The sequence below is a fragment of the Schistocerca americana genome, chromosome 5 (genome assembly GCF_021461395.2).
Source record: "Schistocerca americana isolate TAMUIC-IGC-003095 chromosome 5, iqSchAmer2.1, whole genome shotgun sequence".
NCBI lineage: Eukaryota > Metazoa > Arthropoda > Insecta > Orthoptera > Acrididae > Schistocerca > Schistocerca americana.
The window spans coordinates 708,150,050-708,169,682 of NC_060123.1; the positions used below are offsets into that span (position 1 = coordinate 708,150,050).

Genomic DNA, 19,633 nt, shown 5'->3' on the forward strand with positions numbered 1-19,633 from the left:
GACAAACTTCGTCATATTGAGCACACAGAATAAGGTTATCTACGGCATGTTGTTGATGACAGGAGGAAATGAAGAGACAGAACCACAGTTGACATTCTGCCTCCCCTTAGAGTCTCCTCCACTGCGTATCGATGGCGGAAGTCGGCGGAGAGCAGCTGTCACGTCGCTGCGTCTGGTGCCTCTGGGTGACAGGTGACGCGCCCAGCCTGAACTGTGTTGATGCGGCCAGAACTGCACACTTCACCCGTTCTTCCACGGTCAGGTCAGATGCTATCACCTTCGAGGTGTGCTGTCGGAAAACAGCGACGATGCCACCTATTTGATAAGACTACAACAGGCACTCACATAGAAAAAATCTACATTTTTTCTAACTGCTGCTCCAACTGCTGATACGCAATAGTAAGTCCAGTAAAACCACTCTCACAGCAGGGACATCGCATAAGGCAGAGTGCCTCCACACACTGCCTCTTTTGCTTGTTACAGTGTCAGGCTTCCACTGACCATCACCATCTTCTATTCTCGCTACACAGAAATGAAGACAAAGCTTCACTGCAGATCATCAACATCAGGTTCCCGATTGGTGATCGTAGGGTATGTGGCTGCATCTGCGACTACATGTTAATGGAGTGTGTCGTCTGTCAGAGCTTTGGGAACATTTACCCCTACAAGTCCCCACACTGTAACCTCACAGCGCCTCCTGTTGAAGTGCGAGCAGGGAATCTACGTGGCGCTCTGACGCAGCCAACTGTCACGAGTTGAAAGCAGTGGTGCCTCCAGATGACACTTGATTTGCAGCTGCGTCTGTGGCAGCAGCCAGCTGCCCTGGGCACAGTCTACTATCCGGATCGCCACACACAGCTGGGGCAGAGGATCACCCCACGTGGCAGTCCGCATGTACGAGTGGAATCCTTCAACGTCCTCCCCTGGACTCGCAGTTAAGGCTGTGGCTGGCGTTGTAGCTGGCTGCCGCTGGAAGAAGTCGCTAGATCGGGCTGGGTGGGTGCAGGTCCACTCGCGCCGTTCGCCACGACGTACCGACTCGGCAAGTTCGCGTCGTCGACCTCTGCTGGACACACTCGCCTCGTGGTGCATTGCAGCCGTCCTCAGAGCGCTGTCTGCTGGACCTGAGGCTGCTGCTGCTGCTGCGGCACGCCGTCACTGGAGACGGTGGTCTGCCTGGAGCGGCGCGCCGAGCTGGAGACGGACGTGCAGGCGCGGCCGCTGCCCCCGGCGGCCGCCCCCGCTGAGGCGCCGCCCCCACAGTGCAGCCGGCGCGCGCATCGCACCAGCGTCTTGCGGAAGGCGCGCCGGAACTTGCCAGACATAGCGTTGTACAGGATCGGGTTGATGGCGCTGGAGGCACACAAACCAGAATTATCACGAAAGTGCGATCTGCAGCCTAACGACTGATGAAATGTAAGAAAATAGCCTGAAGCTTTGTTCCCAGTGATGAGACGGTGAAAGACAAACAGTTATATGAGATCCTTATAGAATTACATTGAACAGTAATGGAGGTTCAGATGCTGTGTTCTCATTTCACAAATTTAATGAACAGTGTTGCGCTAGATTGTAACGTTATGAAATACTTTGTGTAAGAAGCTGCACAATTTTCCTGTCAGATCTTGATAAAAGTTCTATATACAACAAAGATTTACAACTTGCTTGAAATGTACAGAAATGTAAAATTCTGCACTTCTCAATACGCAAAACAGCAGTAACCTATGATTACATTATCAGTGATTTACAATTGGGTTCAGTCAGTCCATACAAATACCTGCGGGGCACAGTTTGTACAGGTGTTAAATGGCGTGTAAACGCTCGCTCACTTGTAGGTAAGGCACACAACAGATTTTGGTTCCTTGCTAGGAGAGTGCGAAAAAGCTGTTCTTCTACAAAGGACATCACTCACATAGCACTTGTTCCCCCTAGCCTAGAATATTTTCCAAGTATGTGGGACCCATGCCACACAGGACTTAAAGGGAGCAACAAAGTAAGACATTCATGTGTTGTACATTTACATATGTCCTCTACAAGCTGCGGTATGGTGCGTGGCGGAGGGTACCCTGTACATGACTTCCATAAGGGTGGTACCGACTGATGATCTAAAAACGACTAGCCGTTTATTATCATGAGGTCGATAGTGAGAGTGGACTATACAGAGTAAAGCAGAAAGAGACGAAAGCTGTTGGCAGCAATTTGGAACAAGTTCACGTACCGAATTGAGAGTGTTACTTGACATTTTTGCTCTCATTATTTGTTTTCACATGCACTTACGTTTCTGAAAGAATTGATAAACTAAATTTAAGTTTTGAACTTCATATACCCGGTCAGTAGATAGTGACAATAACACGTAAAAGCAAGTCATTTTCATTAATAAAAGTGAATTTAATACCCGCCAACTACCGTTGATCCCCGTACACCATCGAGCCCGTCTGCAGTGTTGTCGAGCACATTTGGTCTCGAATCTCATTGACTGGAGTAGAATCGCCTTCAGCGACGAGTCCCTCTTCGAAGTGAGCAACGATGACCAGCGAATACCGGTCTGGAGACGCCCCAGGAAGCGTTGGAATACCAGCCTGATTCTCGTCCACTCGACTGCCCAAGATGCAGTGGTGATGGTCTTGGTTGCCATTTCATCTCACAGGAGGACACCTCTGGTTGCAGTCCTCGGCGCCCTTACAGCTCAGCGGCACGTAGACAACAGTGTGGGCCCCATTTTGTTGCCCTTCGTGGTGAGCCAACTTGGGCTTACATTTAAGCAAGACAACGCCAGCCCGCACGCAGCGACGGCTTCTACTGGTTGCATTCATGCTGCCAAACCCTACTTTGGTCAGCAAGGACTCCGGATCGTAGTTGAAAATGTTTGCAGCGTTGTGGGCAGGGCCCTCCAACCAGCTCGAGCTCTGGACGATATGACGCGCCAGTTGGACAGAATCTGGCACGGTATCTGTTAGGAGGACAACCAACAAATCTATCAGTGAATCATATGTCGAACATAAGGGACACAGGAGGACCAAAGCGTCATTGAACTGCTGAATTTCTGAACATCTTTATCGTGAATATATCACATCTACCGATTTCCGTCCCATTTAGAGGGTGTATATCCTAACAGTTATGAAATTCATGACCAACAGCTTCTTCCTTTCCACAATCAATTCATAGTTCAGAAAAATCACTAATTTGTGTTCTCTGGCACATTAGAATATGAAGAAAATAATGAGAAAGTTTATTCGCTAAAAATTTCATGTGGTAAGCACTCTCGAGATTATACAAGTCCAGTTTTACTTCAGCTTAATTTTTTTCTGACTTATTGCAGCTTATCTGATATTGTGAGGAACAGTGAAGTACAGAGGCTTGTCTTCATTTTAATTTTATTTCACAAAAATTGTAGCAATTTTAATTTACAACTCATATTTTATGTTACAAAAATGTAATAATCACAACGAATCATACCTTCCCCTGGTAAGAACGAGGTATACTAGTTCCGTTTTGTGCACTTTGTCTCAGATCTCCTAATGCACAGCTCAGATTTTTGTGTCCATGGTGACAAAATGTCAGCCGTTACGGACCACAGGTCATTCCCACGGCGTCGCTTGCACAGACTCGGTTCTGTGTGAAGTCTGTATGTTCCTGCCCCACACACTTACCCCTTCCTCTTTTCGTCTGGACACGACAGACGGGCCGTAAATTTAAGAAGATCCTTTACGATTTCTTTGTGATTTTCACGACAGCGCTATGAAGTAGACAACTGAAAGATCTACAAGGATCTACCGATCTACAAAGATCTACTGAAAGATCTACAAAGTGCAGTAAGCACTTGCGAAACGCCACTCAAATCAGAATCCCTGATACACAACGAATCTGAACTTACGTTAGAGCTTCATTTAAAAAAGCTGTTGCAGATCAACGCTTTCCCATAAGGCATGTACAAGAAGCAATGACAGAACGATCGCATAATCATGTCCATTCAAGGCTAAATTTATTCGGTAAAAAATATAACTCGCAGAGTCATGTTAGTGCAATTGAAACCCAAAATTATTACTCACAGAAATGAGATTGCTGATAACTGCCTTTAATTTAACATTGGATAATGCCTTGCGAGCAAGCATGTACAGCACATTGTCGAAACAGTTCAAATTATCGTAATTACGAGCTACTGATCTGTAAATGGCATTTCCTCATGACAAAACCCAAACACATGTCCTGCAATTAACTGGCGGTGAGTGGCAGCATAAATGAGAGAAATACATAGCGCGGAACGTGCATAATGGTAGCACATCGGCTGGAAGCAAGTCAAGAGACTATACACGGCAGAAAATAATAAAGGGTGAACCCGCGCGATCATGTGAGTTCTGTTGGACAGTGTTACCGTAAGTGACAAACCTACGTCATGTTTTTCATCATCTCCCAAATAGGAGTTGTGTGTTGCATGAGATAGAAACATATAAGAAAGAAAACGATTCTTGGGTAGTTGGTGATGAGCCTTACTTGACTGTATTTGCATGTATTGTAATGAGTATTTTTTTTAAGTTTTAAAAATAATTTTCATTGAATGCACTGTGTGTTGTAGTTATTTTGCTGTGTTTTCATTACCAAATAATCATCAAAAATTTTGTTGTTCATTTTCATTTTTGGGTTGGAGTATTGTATAAATAAATTACACTTTCCTATCCCTGCCGACCGAATTCGACGTTTACCGCTACAAGGGGATATCGAAGATGTTGTGACTTGGCAAGACAGCCAAGCCATTAGGAGGTAGCCAAAAGGCACGCGATTAAGCTCACGCAGGCTGGCGTGAGGTCTGGAACAGGACACGGAAATGAACTAGCAGAAGCAGGACGTAGCTGTGGAATACTTAACTTTAATCCATAATTGGTGAACATCGGTCTGACGGTACATGCATCACAAGATAAATAACAATTGATAATGACGCCTTGCTAGGTCGTAGCAAATGACGTAGTTGAAGGCTATGCTAACTATAGTCTCGGCAAATGAGAGCGTAATTTGTCAATGAACCATCGCTAGCAAAGTCGGCTGTACAACTGGGGCGAGTGCTAGGAAGTCTCTCTAGACCTGCCGTGTGGCGGCGCTCGGTCTGCAATCACTGATAGTGGCGACATGCGGGTCCGACGTATACTAACGGACCGCGGCCGATTTAAAGACTACCACCTAGCAAGTGTGGTGTCTGGCGGTGACACCACAGAAGATACAGTCACATTGACGTTTTGTTACTGATTCTCTGGAGAGAGAAAAATATATGACTATGCCACCCTCAGGCAAAGACCGTATAATATGGACTGAGAATAAACCAAAGAAAGACTAAAGTAGAGGGGACCAGCAGAAAGTAAACCGGAGATAGATGAAATGAGATTAACAATGAACTTAACATCAAAACTGAAAATCACGTAGCACAGAAAGTGAGAGAATTATGCTACCTTGAAAGAAAGTAACATATGACCTACCAAGGAAGGAGAATTTGAGAAGCTACAACCACAGAGATAATCCCTCGGTAAGAGTAATCTACAAATATCAAACACAGGCCTTAATTTCAGAAGAGAATTTCTGAGAATGTTCGTCTGAAGCACAGAATTCCATAGAAGTAACCTGTGGACTGTGGAAAACCGGAAAAGAAACGAAGTGTCTGAGTAGTGGCGTTACAGAATGTTGCATAAATTACGTGGACTGATAAGGTATGGAACGAGGAGGTTCCCTTTACAGTAGATAGGAAAACAAATACATGCAAGTCTTCGAGTCGCTGACTAGAAGAGAGGACAATGGTACCACATGTGATAAAATGTCACAGTAAAATTTGCATAATACTAGAAAGTGTTGTATATGACAAAACTGTAGAGCAGGGTAGATATTCGAATATACACCGCCTGTCCAAAAAGCTTCGGGACTGTCTTTATTCCTGGCGTACAAGCGACGCCAGTGCAGTAACTACGGCGGAAGCCTGAACTAACAACTGTAAACATCAGCTGTCCATTCAGCTAGTTAGCTCGGAGCAGGCATCGTTAAGTAGTGGAAGTGCGAATGTACTGTGTCAGCGGTATTGTGTGAAGAATGGTAGTGGAGCAACGAACTGAACATCCCTAAATCAAACGTTGAAGACAGTTTTCAGAGTTTTTTGAGGAAGAGAAAAGTGTATGCAAACTCTGTCCAGGATTCCTTGACTCTCGAACGAAAAACAACGGCGCGTGGACGTCTTCGGAGCCTTTCTTGAAATGAAAAGTTCGGACGATACATTTCTGGAAAAAAACCTGACCGGTGCCTAGACTTGGTGTTGTCAATACGAAACTACAAGAAAACGGCGACCTCCATAATGTACCTCTTTTGGTTCGCCAAGACCGAAGAAGGTGCGAATCGGACGTGCGAGTTAACAACATACCAAAGAAGGGTGTTGCTGACAGTTTCACTTGGTTGTACGAACGTTCTTTGTGTTGCACTGATGTGGGGAGAGACCACACACAGCTTTTGATGCATTAAAGAAACGATCTTCACTTTTCTCTTTTTTTATACGTTTTTATTAGGTCGTTTTCTTGTCTCCTTGGCTGTTCGATACCAATTTTTCCATTGATTTTAAACTCACTTTCCAATGAACTAGAGACCTGAAACACTCAACATAACTCAGAACTGGACGACAATGCAATATTAACTCGTTTCCTTGTCTGGTATGTGGCGGAGAGTACTATGAGTAGCACTGCAATTTCCCTCTTTACGAGTTTCTGTCGCTAATGGTTCACCGTAGGAACGATTGCTGGTGAGTGTCCAAGAGACCTCGAACCTCTATAACTTTTACCTTCAAGGCCTTTTCGTGGGGTATACGTAGGAGGCAGTAACATTTTGGTTGACTCAGGTGAAGAGAAACTGATATAAGACTGAAATTTACGACATGTGCATTTTGTAAGCTCGTTAGAAAGTTTAAATTCTATTGAAACATTTAACACACACGAGACTAAAAAGCAGAAAATTATTATTTGAATTAACAAGCTCTTTAATGTAACACGTTTAAAAACAAATTGAAAAGTATAAAATAATTTATCCCTGCGCCATACAGATTCGTACCACTGTGCAGTTAGTCCTGGCAATATATAACTGTGTATTTTCCATAGCTATGACAGTGTTTGTAAAATTTAAAACGGGAAATTTGGAGGCTCTGCAACAGATGATAGTGAGGATTGTAGAGAGAGCATCTACATCTGCATCTGCATCTGCATGGATTCTCTGCAAACCACACTTAAGCGCATGACAGATGGTTCATCGGATCACTTACACTTTAATTCTCTATTATTCCAGTCTTTCCGTGCCAGGCTCTGATTGCCCTTACTTTATTATGATGATCGTTTCTCCTTATGTAGGTCGGCGTCAACAAAATATTTTCATATGCGGAGGAGAAGCTTGGTGACTGAAATTTGCTGAGAAGATCTCGCCGCGACGAGAAACGCAGTTGTTTGAATGATGTCCACCGAAAATCCTGTACAATGTTCGTGACACTCTCAAACCAATTTCTCGATTATACAGAACATGCTGCTCTTCTTTGAATTTTCCCGACGCACTCCATTACTCCTGACTGGTAAGGATCTCACACTGCGCAGCAGTACTCCAAAACAAGACGGACAAATGTAGTGTAGACAGTCTCTTTGGTAGATCTATTGCATGTTTTAAGTGTTCTGCCAACGGAAGGCAGTCTTTGGTTCGCCTTCGGCACAACATTTTCTATGCGTTCTTTCCAATTTAAGTTGTTCGTAACCGTAATTCATAGGTATTTAACTGAATTTACGGCTTCAGATTATATTGATTTATCGTGTAGCTGAAGTTTAACGGATTCTTTTTAGCACTCATGTGGATGACGTCACACTTTTCATTGTACAGCATCCGCAACAAATGTCGCAGAACGTTTCAGGGAAAGTCTTGAGTTCATAGGAAAAAAATATTCAAATTATCCTTTAGTTATAGGTGGACACTTTAATCTAGCGTCCATTGACTGGGAAAATTGTACGTTTATCACAAGGGGCAGAAGCAAAGACTCGTGTGAAGTTATTCTAGGAGCGCTCATACAACCTTGAGCAATCGGCTAGAAAACCAATTCGACATGGGAACACATTAGATATCTTGGCGACAAACAGACCTGATCTTTTTGAGGAAGTTAATCTAGAAGAAGGTATTAGCGACCATAATGTCGTTGTGGCTTCTACGTCAGTAGAAGTCGGAAGAAAATGAAATTAGCACCTTAGAGTTTTCTTGTTTGGTAAAGCAAATAAAAGTATCATTAATGAATATCATTATAGTCAGCTCCAAGCATTCACCGCGAGACACAAAGATATTGAGCATCTTTGGTGGGAATTCAAAGGTATTGTCCACCACATGCTAGAGAAATATGTGCCTAGGAAAAATATAGGGGAGGGAAAGAATCCAACTTGGTTCAACAAACATATTAAGAAGTTGCTGAGAAAGCAGAGAATTTTGCTCAGTCGATTTAAACGTAGTCACTGTCCCGCTGACAAACAGAAATTATGAGAAATGAAAGCAGCTGTCAAAAGGTCAATGAGAGAATTTTTTAACGAATTTGAAATCAACATTCTATCTGCAGATTCTAAAAAAAAAAAAAAAATTTGGTCGTAGGTTAAATCTATGAACGCTACAAATAATTCAGTATCTTCTCTTGCTGACAGTACAGGTAATGTAACGGGTGATGATAAACAGAAGGAGGAAATTCTAAACCTAGTTTTCAAAAACTCGTTTACGGTATAGGACTACAGCACCATTCCCCCTTTCAATTAGCGAAAAAACGTAAGGATGGCTGACATAGTGTTTAGTGTATATGGGATTGTAAAGTAGTTAAGATCCTTAGACGCCAGGAAGGCATCTGGCGCAGACGGTATCCCCGTAAGATTTTATGTTGACTATGTTACCAATGTAGCACCATTCTTATCCACCATCTGTCAGAGATCATTGGAACACCGGAAAGTACCACGGGACTGGAAGAAGACCCAGGTCATAGCAATCTATAAAAAGGGTAGAAAAGCGGATGCACACAATTTTCGGGCAATTTCACTGACGTAGATTTGTTGTAGAATCATGGAACATATTTTGTGTTCAGTCATAATGACCTTTCTAGACTCTGAGAAGTTCATCTGCAGAAACCAGCACGGTTTTAGGAAACAGCGGTCATGCGAGACACAGCTGGCCCTCTTTGTGCATGATATAGAACAGGCTCTAGATACTGGCTCCTAGGTTGATGCCATATTCCTCTACTTCCGAAGCGTTCGACTGAGTTCCACACTGTCGCTTGCTACAAAAAGTGCCCACTTACGGTCTATCCGATGAAGTATGCAGTTGGATAGAACGTTTTCAACATACAAAGAGCAGTATGTCGTCCTGAATGGGAATACTTCTACAGAAACAAGCGTAACATCAGGTGTGCCCCAGGGGAGCGTAATAGGTCCGCTGCTTTTTACTATTTACATAAACGATGTGGTTGGTGCTATTGGCAGCAACATTAGACTGTTTGCCGATGATGCTGTAGTCTACAGGAAAGTAGTATCACACGAAAGTTGTGAACAAATCAATGAGGATTGCAGAAAATAAATGCGTGATGCAATGACTGGCAGTTGTCTCTCAACATTAGTAAGTGTAACCTACTGCGTATAACAAAGCGAAAATCCCCATTAACGTACGAGTCAAAATATATGCCCAGTCTTTGGAAGCAGTAAGATCCGTCAAGCATCTCGGTGTGGCTATTCGAAAAGATCTCAAATGGAACGATCAGATTACACAAGTGCGGGTAAGGCGAACTCTAGATTGTGGTTTATTGGTAGAATCCTGAAGCGCTGCAGTACTTCAACAAGGAAAATTGCTTGCAATACTTAAGTTCGTCCAGTCTTAGAGTATTGTTCGTCTGTGTGGGACCCTTCCAGCTGGGTCTGATTCAAGAGATTGAGAAGGTCCAAAGAAGAGCGGGAAGATTCGTGGCTGGTACATTTAGCCTACGCGAGAGCGTTACAAATCTCATAGAAAGTTTGAAGTGTGTAATGGTACTTGAATTACGTAACCATTATGGTACCTCACCTGAACCTCTCGATACCAGTAATATTCTACTGTATTTCTGTTAATTACTTAACATATTTCTGAGACAACATTCAGATTTGATTTCACTTTTGATACATCGATATGTTTATATTGCAATGATGTTATCTACATCTACATCTATACTCCGCAAGCCACCTGACGGTGTGTGGCGGATGGTACCCTGAGTACCTCTATCGGTTCTCCCTTCTATTCCAGTCTCGTATTGTTCGTGGAAAGAAGGATTGTCGGTATGCTTCCGTGTGGGCTCTAATATCTCTGATTTTATCCTCATGGTCTCTTCGCGAGATATACGTAGGAGGGAGCAATATACTGCTTGACTCTTCGGTGAAGGTATGTTCTCGAAACTTTAACAAAAGCCCGTACCGAGCTACTGAGCGTCTCTCCTGCAGAGTCTTCCACTGGAGTTTATCTATCATCTCCGTAACGCTTTCGCGATTATTAAATGATCCTGTAACGAAGCGCGCTGCTCTCCGTTGGATCTTCTCTATCTCTTCTATCAACCCTATCTGGTACGGATCCCACACTGTTGAGCAGTATTCATGCAGTGGGCGAACAAGAGTACTGTAACCTACTTCCTTTGTTTTCGCATTGCATTTCCTTAGGATTCTTCCAATGAATCTCAGTCTGTCATCTGCTTTACCGACGATCAACTTTATATGATCATTCCATTTTAAATCACTCCTAATGCGTACTCCCAGATAATTTATGGAATTATCTGCTTCCAGTTGCTGACCTGCTATTTTGTAGCTAAATGACAAGGGAACTATCTTTCTATGTATTCGCAGCACATTACACTTGTCTACATTGAGATTCAATTGCCATTCCCTGCACCATGCGTCTATTCGCTGCAGATCCTCCTGCATTTCAGTACAATTTTTCATTCTTACAACCTCTCGATACACCACAGTATCATCTGCAAAAAGCCTCAGTGAACTTCCGATGTCATCCACAAGGTCATTTATGTATATTGTGAATAGCAAGAATGACATGCTGCATTCTGTTATCCTGGAACTCTTCAATCCAATCACACAATTGGTGTGATAGTCCATATGCTCTTACTTTGTGATGTGTCGACAGAAGTGCCGACACAGTGTGGTTTGAGGGGACCGCAATGCACGCTATAAGCTCACGAAGGATGGCGTGAGGTCTGAAACAGGATACGTAATGAATGCTATAAAGAAAAGTACGTAGCTGCTGGAATACTTAACTTTAATCCATCCTTGTTGTACATCGCTACTGACGATACAATTGAGACTCTGTAGATTCAGGCAATAAACTACTAATGGCGCCTTGCTAGGTCGTAGCCATTGACTCAGCTGAAGGCTATTCTAACTATCTGCTCTGCAAATGAGCGAGGCTTCGTCAGTGTGCATCGCTAGCTACGTCGTCCGTACAACTGGGGCGAGTGCTAGTCCGTCTCTCGAGACCTGCCGTGTGGTGGCGCTCGGTCTGCGATCACTAACAGTGGCGACACGCGGGTCCGACATGTACTAATGGACCGCGGCCGATTTAAAGCTACCACCGAGCAAGTGTGGTGTCTGGCGGTGACACCACACTTTGTTCATTAAACGACTGTGGGGAGCTGTATCGAACGCCTTGCGAAAGTCAAGAAACACGGCATCTACCTGTGAACTCGTGTCTATGGCCCTCTGAGTCTCGTGGACGAATAGCGCGAGCTGGGTTTCACACGAGCGTCTTTTTCGAAACCCATGTTTATTCCTACAGAGTAGATTTCTAGTCTCCAGAAATGTCATTATACTCGAACATAATACGTGTTCCAAAGTTCTACAACTGATAGACGTTAGAGATATAGGTCTATAGTTCTGCACATCTGTTCGACGTCCCTTCTTGAAAACGGGGATGACCTGTGCCCTTTTCCAGTCCTTTGGAACGCTACGCTCTTCTAGAGACCTACGGTACACCGCTGCAAGAAAGGGGGCAAGTTCCTTCACGTACTCTGTGTAAAATCGAACTGGTATCCCATCAGGTCCAGGGCCTCTCCTCTTTTGAGCGATTTTAATTGTTTCTGTATCCCTCTGTCGTCTATTTCGATATCTACCACTTTGTCATCTGTACGACAATCTAGAGAAGGAACTACAGTGCAGTCTTCCTCTGTGAAACAGCTTTGGAAAAAGACATTTAGTATTTCGGCCTTTAGTCTGTCATCCTCTGCTTCAGTACCATTTTGGTCACAGAGTGTCTAGACATTTCTTATGTGTATTCTTTCTTTTGTCATTATGATCTTTGACGTACTTGTAAGTCTGATTTTTGGGCGCGTAAGCGATTATTACTTAGTTGTTGAGTTGTTAAGAGTCAGACTTTGAAAGAGTCAAGTCGTGGACATCATGTTGGAAAGACGCATATTGTCGTCAGCTTATAAAATGTGAACTTTAACAGTGACTGTGAGGAAGATGTTTTCAAGTATGTTTTGTATTGTGAAGTGATGTTTTGTGTGTTACGTGACATTGCAATAAAAGGAATTAAAAGGAAGTGTAACTTAAATTCGGAGTGCTGATTATTTTTTTTACATCACTATTGTGCTAACTTTGAAAGGTTTAATCTCCAAGAATGGTTTGAGAAGCGCATCTACAAAACTTTTGAATATAGCAGAATAAAACCTAGGCCTCTTTGCATCCGAGCTTGGAATCATAACCACCTAGATTTTCAACGATTGAGCCATGATTTTACAACGAGACCAGCGTGGGAAACACAAAAAGATGAGTGCCTAGTTTTTTTCATTATTACATGAAATGACTTTATTAACTGTGCTCTGATGACACCTGCCACATAATATGACTGATGTTGCCCGAAAATGCAGTATTTAGCAGCGTGAGCAACACCACAATCGTTATTAAAATTTTGACCTTTGTTGTGGTAGGGTTGTTAGAAGTGAGGCACCCTTGCAGATAGACGATGCGCCAAAAGGAAGGGACTGCTCACTAAATTACAAAATCCGATCTTCGCCGAGGATGTAGAGCATATATTATTACGACCAACTTTCAAATCGCGCAATGATCGCCTTCAAAGGTAAGGGAAATTAGAGCTCGTACGCTCGTACTGAGGCGTTTAGACACTCGTTTTTCCCTCGCGCTTTCTGCGAGTGGAACAGAGCGTGGGAAATATGACTTTGGCGCGAATTTTGCCTTCCGCCACACACCGCTTGGTTGCCAGCGGAGTATACATTTAGATGTAGATGTTTAAGGTCAGTTTACAATTTTCAAAAATGGTTCTGAGCACTATGGGACTTAACATCTTAGGTCATCAGTCCCACAGAACTTAGAACTACTTAAATTTAACTAACCTAAGGACATCACACACATCCATGCCCGAGGCAGGATTCGAACCTGCGACCGTGGCAGTCCCGCGGTTACGGACTGCAGCGCCTAGAACCGCACGGCCACCGCGGCCGGCTACAATTTTCGAGCCATTCTTTTATAAATTGTTTGCAATTTGGTTTCATCTTCTGATGAGTTTACTAGGAGATAAATGACAGCGCGATTTGCAAATAACCTAAGACGGCTGCTCAGGTTGTCTCCTAAATCGTTTATGCAGGTAAGAAACAGCAGAGGCCTAATACACGATCTTGCGAAACTCCAGAAATCTCTTCGTTTTTACTCGATGACTTTTCGTCGTTTACTACCATCTGTGACCTATCTGACGGGAAATAACGAATCCAGCCGCATAACTGAGACGATATTCCATCAGCACGCAATTTCACAAGCTGCTTGTGAGGTACGGTGTCAAAAGCCTTCTGGAGATCTAGAAATACGTTGTCGTTGATAAAAATCTGACAATAGTGTTGGTGACAGAGATCATCTATTCATGCATCAGTTACCTATTGAATGCCCTGACTTTTTTGTTTTATGTTTTACATGTACTGTCACAACTATTAAAAATTCACAAGCACAGATTTTCCGGGGTATCTGGGTGGGATTAAGAATCTCTACGAAGGTAAGAGAAATTATTTTGTTCTTTTCAATCCGTTTTAAGAAAGTATTATATTAAAAAGTTTTTATTTCAATAACCTTTATTACTACAGTTCCGAAACATTTTGAACTAACAATGTTACAAGGCAAATCGAAGAGGTTGAGTGCAGGTGCTCTGAGACGAAGGGGTCGGTGGTACAGGAGACTGAAGACCCGAAAGCAGTGACGACGAGAGGAAGAAGGGGGTGACAGCTTGTGCCGCTACGCAGCCCATTCGGCTCCTCATGGGGCTCCAATCTTTACGTCTCCATCCAGCGTATCGTCATCAACAATATCATATGCCCTCAGCTCATGAGTCAGTGCGATGAGATTTGGAAGTGACCGAGGACATCGGCGAGGGCGTCTGGTGATCGAACTTATTCGCACCAGCTCTTCTCCACTCGCTGGCGAAATACTGGCGATTAAAATGGTTTCCACTTCCAACACCAGGACTCGATCCGGCTACGGTAGGTTCCAGCGCCGCCTCGGAGGCGCGCGCTGGCGCTCGCCAGACAGACCTTCCGCAGGCCAGGCTCCAGGACCCGCAGCCCAGCCTCGAGCAGTTTTCTCCATGGGACAAGGTAGGTCAAGGTTATTCACTCTTGAATAAACACATATTATAAGAATGGATGCACGTAAATATGTATGTATATACAGGGTGTTTCAAAAATGACCGGTATATTTGAAACGGCAATAAAAACTAAACGAGCAGCGATAGAAATACACCGTTTGTTGCAATATGCTTGGGACAACAGTACATTTTCAGGCGGACAAACTTTCGAAATTACAGTAGTTACAATTTTCAACAACAGATGGCGCTGCAAGTGATGTGAAAGATATAGAAGACAACGCAGTCTGTGGGTGCGCCATTCTGTGCGTCGTCTTTCTGCTGTAAGCGTGTGCTGTTCACAACGTGCAAGTGTGCTGTAGACAACATGGTTTATTCCTTAGAACAGAGGATTTTTCTGGTGTTGGAATTCCACCGCCTAGAACACAGTGTTGTTGCAACAAGACGGAGTTTTCAACGGAGGTTTAATGTAACCAGAGGACCGAAAAGCGATACAATAAAGGATCTGTTTGAAAAATTTCAACGGACTGGGAACGTGACGGATGAACGTGCTGGAAAGGTAGGGCGACCGCGTACAGCAACCACAGAGGGCAACGCGCAGCTAGTGCAGCAGGTGATCCAACAGCGGCCTCGGGTTTCCGTTCGCCGTGTTGCAGCTGTGGTCCAAATGACGCCAACGTCCACGTATCGTCTCATGCGCCAGAGTTTACACCTCTATCCATACAAAATTCAAACGCGGCAACCCCTCAGCGCCGCTACCATTGCTGCACGAGAGACATTCGCTAACGATATAGTGCACAGGATTGATGACGGCGATATGCATGTGGGCAGCATTTGGTTTACTGACGAAGCTTATTTTTACCTGGACGGCTTCGTCAATAAACAGAACTGGCGCATACGGGGAACCGAAAAGCCCCATGTTGCAGTCCCATCGTCCCTGCATCCTCAAAAAGTACTGGTCTGGGCCGCTATTTCTTCCAAAGGAATCATTGGCCCATTTTTAAGATCCGAAACGATTACTGCATCACGCTATCTGGACATTCTTCGTGAATTTGTGGCGGTACAAACTGCCTTAGACGACACTGCGAATACCTCGTGGTTTATGCAAGATGGTGCCCGGCCACATCGCACGGCCGACGTCTTAAATTTCCTGAATGAATATTTCGATGATCGTGTGATTGCTTTGGGCTATCCGAAACATACAGGAGGCGGCGTGGATTGGCCTCCCTATTCGCCAGACATGAACCCCTGTGACTTCTTTCTGTGGGGACACTTGAAAGACCAGGTGTACCGCCAGAATCCAGAAACAATTGAACAGCTGAAGCAGTACATCTCATCTGCATGTGAAGCCATTCCGCCAGACACGTTGTCAAAGGTTTCGGGTAATTTCATTCAGAGACTACGCCATATTATTGCTACGCATGATGGATAAGTGGAAAATATCGTACTATAGAGTTTCCCAGACCGCAGCGCCATCTGTTGTTGAAAATTGTAACTACTGTAATTTCGAAAGTTTGTCTGCCTGAAAATGTACTGTTGTCCCAAGCATATTGCAACAAACGGTGTATTTCTATCGCTGCTCGTTTAGTTTTTATTGCCGTTTCAAATATACCGGTCATTTTTGAAACACTCTGTATGTATGCTTCACATCACATCGTAAAGCACTCGCCGATTTCAACCAAACCCGCTAAACACATGCCTTACTGACAGGCAACAATCGCTGTCGTGGTAAGAACCACCCACCCGTCATAGTTCGGGAGATATGACGTCATACACAATGAGGTGCATGAAAAACTGCCGTATCATAAATGGCGTTTAAATTTGTTACTTCTGTGTTACTAACTTTATTCCCATCTTACTTCGCAGACAGTATCCGCATACGACACTGCATGTACACACACAAGTATATTATTGTACGACAGATAGTTCAACAGATATTACGTCGTAAACACTGAGATGTGTGAAAAAGTACCCCATCATACATGAAGTTTCAATACATTCATTCTTTACTACTAAGCCACTGGTGCAGTCGACTCAACTTCCATGAAATCCCATAGACTTAGCAGCGGTTTGACAGTTTTCAATTGCGAAGGGGCAGTCGACTGTGGGCGAAAACGGCAGCCGTCTACAGTGTGGCATTGACATAGAGACGTTTGCGAAATTGCGTTGCAGACACGGGAAGCAACTGCGGCCAGAGTACAGAAACTGTGCGGGGCTGTCTCACACCCATTCTTCTGCAGGAGGACATACAAGGTTTCGTTTCTGGTAGAAAAACGGGAATGACGGGTCTGTCATCTAGTCAACCTATCCAAACATCTATTCCAATACTAACAAAAATGCATCGAAAACGACAAAAATTTTGTTGAAAACTATACAACTTCTGTCGAAAACTTAAAAAAAATATCTTTTTTCTGAAAAAAATACGCTTAGTTTGGGAACACAAGTAATCTCGTCTGCAGAAAACTGATGACTCCTCCGCAGGAACCAAAAACTTCTTAACAATATTGATACTATTCTTAAAAATTTAAAACTACTTTTCAGAAAAGGTAGCATTTTCTACAAAAAAGATGAAATCTTCTTCGGGAAAACTAAATTGAGCTTCATAGCGATAAACTCTTCTTCGGAAAAAAACTAATTTTTTTGGAAGAGACAAAGTATTCTTCGGAAAAAAGTACACTCCTGTTGGGAAACTTTTTTTTTTTTTTTTTTTTTTTTTTTTTTTTTTGCAGTCAGTAAAGGCTTCAGAATTGAGGAATTAAACGAAACGAGTCTTCGGACTGAAGATCAGAACGATAACAGGATGGTCTGGCTTGTAAAACCCAGGTCGCGAAGTGTCTCAGAGCGTTCAGCATTATTTTCCATAGCTGGGAGGAATTCCTATTCCACTATCAGAATTGTTTGGAGCGTTATGCACTTCCCAGATAGACCTGGCTGTAGGCCCCAACTGTTTTCTCATAGAATTCGAAATGTAGAACTACTCGCCGCAAACGAATAATGTTGTGGAGGCGTATGAGCTCTGTAGAATCCGGATCTGAGACAGAGAATAAGCCACAGACAACGATTCGCTTGACAGATCGAGAATGCGTCGGTAAGGTGAAGCAGAAGAGGACCTAATCCAACTCTCCTTCGCGAGAGTGGAAGTAGGTAGCTGCAGACGTAGCTGAGATGAAACCGACTTGTTAAGTTGGCACGTGATCTCTCGGGGCTTGTGGTGGCTGCACAGTGTCGGCGGTGCCGCAGTGCTCCTACCTGTTGATGAAGACGCAGGTCTTGGCGAACAGCAGGAACCACAGGTCCATGTACTTGGTGCCGGAGAAGAGCGTGGCGAACGAGTTGTAGACGAGGAGGCCGCGGTAGGGCAGCCACAGCGTCGCGAACACCACCACCACGGCCGCCAGCATCTTCACCACCTGCGGGCAGGAGGCGCGACCGGCTAGTCAGCTTCCCCACGACAGCGGCAACGCTACTTTGTTCACAAACACTCCACCTGGCGTCGCCACTCGAAAGGTGTGCGCACCGACAGACTACTGTACCGAAACTAGGGGAGAACCGTCATAGATTACGGAAATGTATGACGAAGGTGTCAAGATACATTGATCAGCCAGAACATTATGACCGCCTGCCTTAGAGCGAGCTTGGCACGGATAACAATGGCGAGGCGTCGTGGCATGGAAACAATAAGGTCTTAGTAGGTCGCCGGAGGGAGCTGGCACCACATCTGCACACACATCCCACCTAATACCCGTAAATTCCGGGGAGGGGGCAGACGATCTCTGACGTCACGTACAATCACATCTGAGATATGTTCCATCGAGTTCAGAGGTGGTGAATTGGGGGGCAGCACAAGTGCAACTAGCCGCTGTGACCCTCGAACCACTCCATCACACTGCTGGCGTTGTGACATGGCACATTATCTTCTTGGAAAATGCCACTGCCGTCGGGAAACATGATCGTGGTCTGTGCCGTCATGGCCTCGCTCGAGCTCCACTAGACCCACGGAGGTGCCGTCTGCTTGTCTCCATCCCGCAGTACCGGTGACCCCGAGCCGTTCCCTCGGAAGACGACGCATTCGCGCCCTGCCATCGGGTATGATGAAGAAGGTATCGAAATTCATCAGACCGTGAAATGCTCTGCCACTGCGCCATCGTCCAGTGCTAACAGTCACGTGTCCATTTCAGTAGTAGTTGCCGATTTCGTGGTGACAGCATTTGCACGTGTATGGATCGTCGGCCGCAGCAGGCCCTTCGTTAGGAGTGTTCTGTGCACTGTGTCTTCAGACACACTTGTATTCTGCTCAGCACTAAAGTCTGATGATAGTTGCGACATAGTCAGCCGCCAGTCATGGCTTACCAGTCTGCCCAGCCTACGACGTCCGACATTTATAATGACGAGTGGCCGCCCAGCCACACGACGTATGGACGTGGTTCTACCATGTATTGAAGACAGTCACTACAGCACTAGCCGAACGCTCAACAAGTCATGCAATTTCGGAAATGTTCGTGCCGAGACTCTGTGCATCACAATCTGTCGTGGATCAAACTCAGGGAGCGCCTTCCTCATTCTAGACACGGACAGCACGTTATTGATACTCTATGAACAGTGAGTTTGTCTGAGCAATAGTCATTACTCAGGAGGTGACGCTGCTATCGGCTGGACAGGTTTATATCGATAGTAGGTCGGTGCTCATAATGTTCTGCCTGACCAGTGTACATCTTTAACTCCGTCAGATCTGAAATATTTGCTTGTAAGTCCGTTAGAAACGCTGATGAGCCAAAACGCTACGATTACTGCCCACCGCAACGGTGAGTGCCCTTGGTGCCGTTGGGGACACGCGACAGGATGAGAAAAGCACGCAGCCCGAGCAGAGGCGAGTGGGGAACCAGTCGGGTGGCCGTAACAAATTGGTATGGCCCGGCGTCAGGAAAGGAACATCTCGGAGACGCTGAAGCTAATCAAATGTTTCCATGCTACTTTCGTGAGCGGCTATGGAAAGCGGTTCAAGGATGGCGAA

The 19,633-nt window shown here is 44.6% G+C and overlaps 1 protein-coding gene across 1 annotated transcript; it reads right to left on the reverse strand.

The window, feature by feature from the left end:
• Nucleotides 1-720: 720 nt before the first annotated feature.
• On the reverse strand, nucleotides 721-18,023 carry LOC124616648 (somatostatin receptor type 3-like). Its single transcript, XM_047144976.1, has 3 exons — nucleotides 17,872-18,023; nucleotides 1,262-1,353; nucleotides 721-1,142 (listed from the first exon to the last, which is right to left on the reverse strand). Exons 1-3 carry the CDS (start codon nucleotides 18,021-18,023, stop codon nucleotides 721-723), a joined length of 666 nt encoding a protein of 221 aa, XP_047000932.1.
• Between the last annotated feature and the right edge of the window lie 1,610 nt (nucleotides 18,024-19,633).

What these genes read in the sequence shown, in the direction of transcription:
- LOC124616648 (XM_047144976.1), bottom strand. Translation starts at nt 18,023, where the DNA reads ATGCTGGCGGCCGTGGTGGTGGTGTTCGCGACGCTGTGGCTGCCCTAC. An exon ending in ACCTGCGTCTTCATCAACAG is followed by an intron (nt 1,354 to 17,871) that starts GTAGGAGCACTG and finishes GTGTGCCTCCAG; the next exon opens with CGCCATCAACCCGATCCTGT. An exon ending in ATGCGCGCGCCGGCTGCACT is followed by an intron (nt 1,143 to 1,261) that starts GTGGGGGCGGCG and finishes GGCGTGCCGCAG; the next exon opens with CAGCAGCAGCAGCCTCAGGT.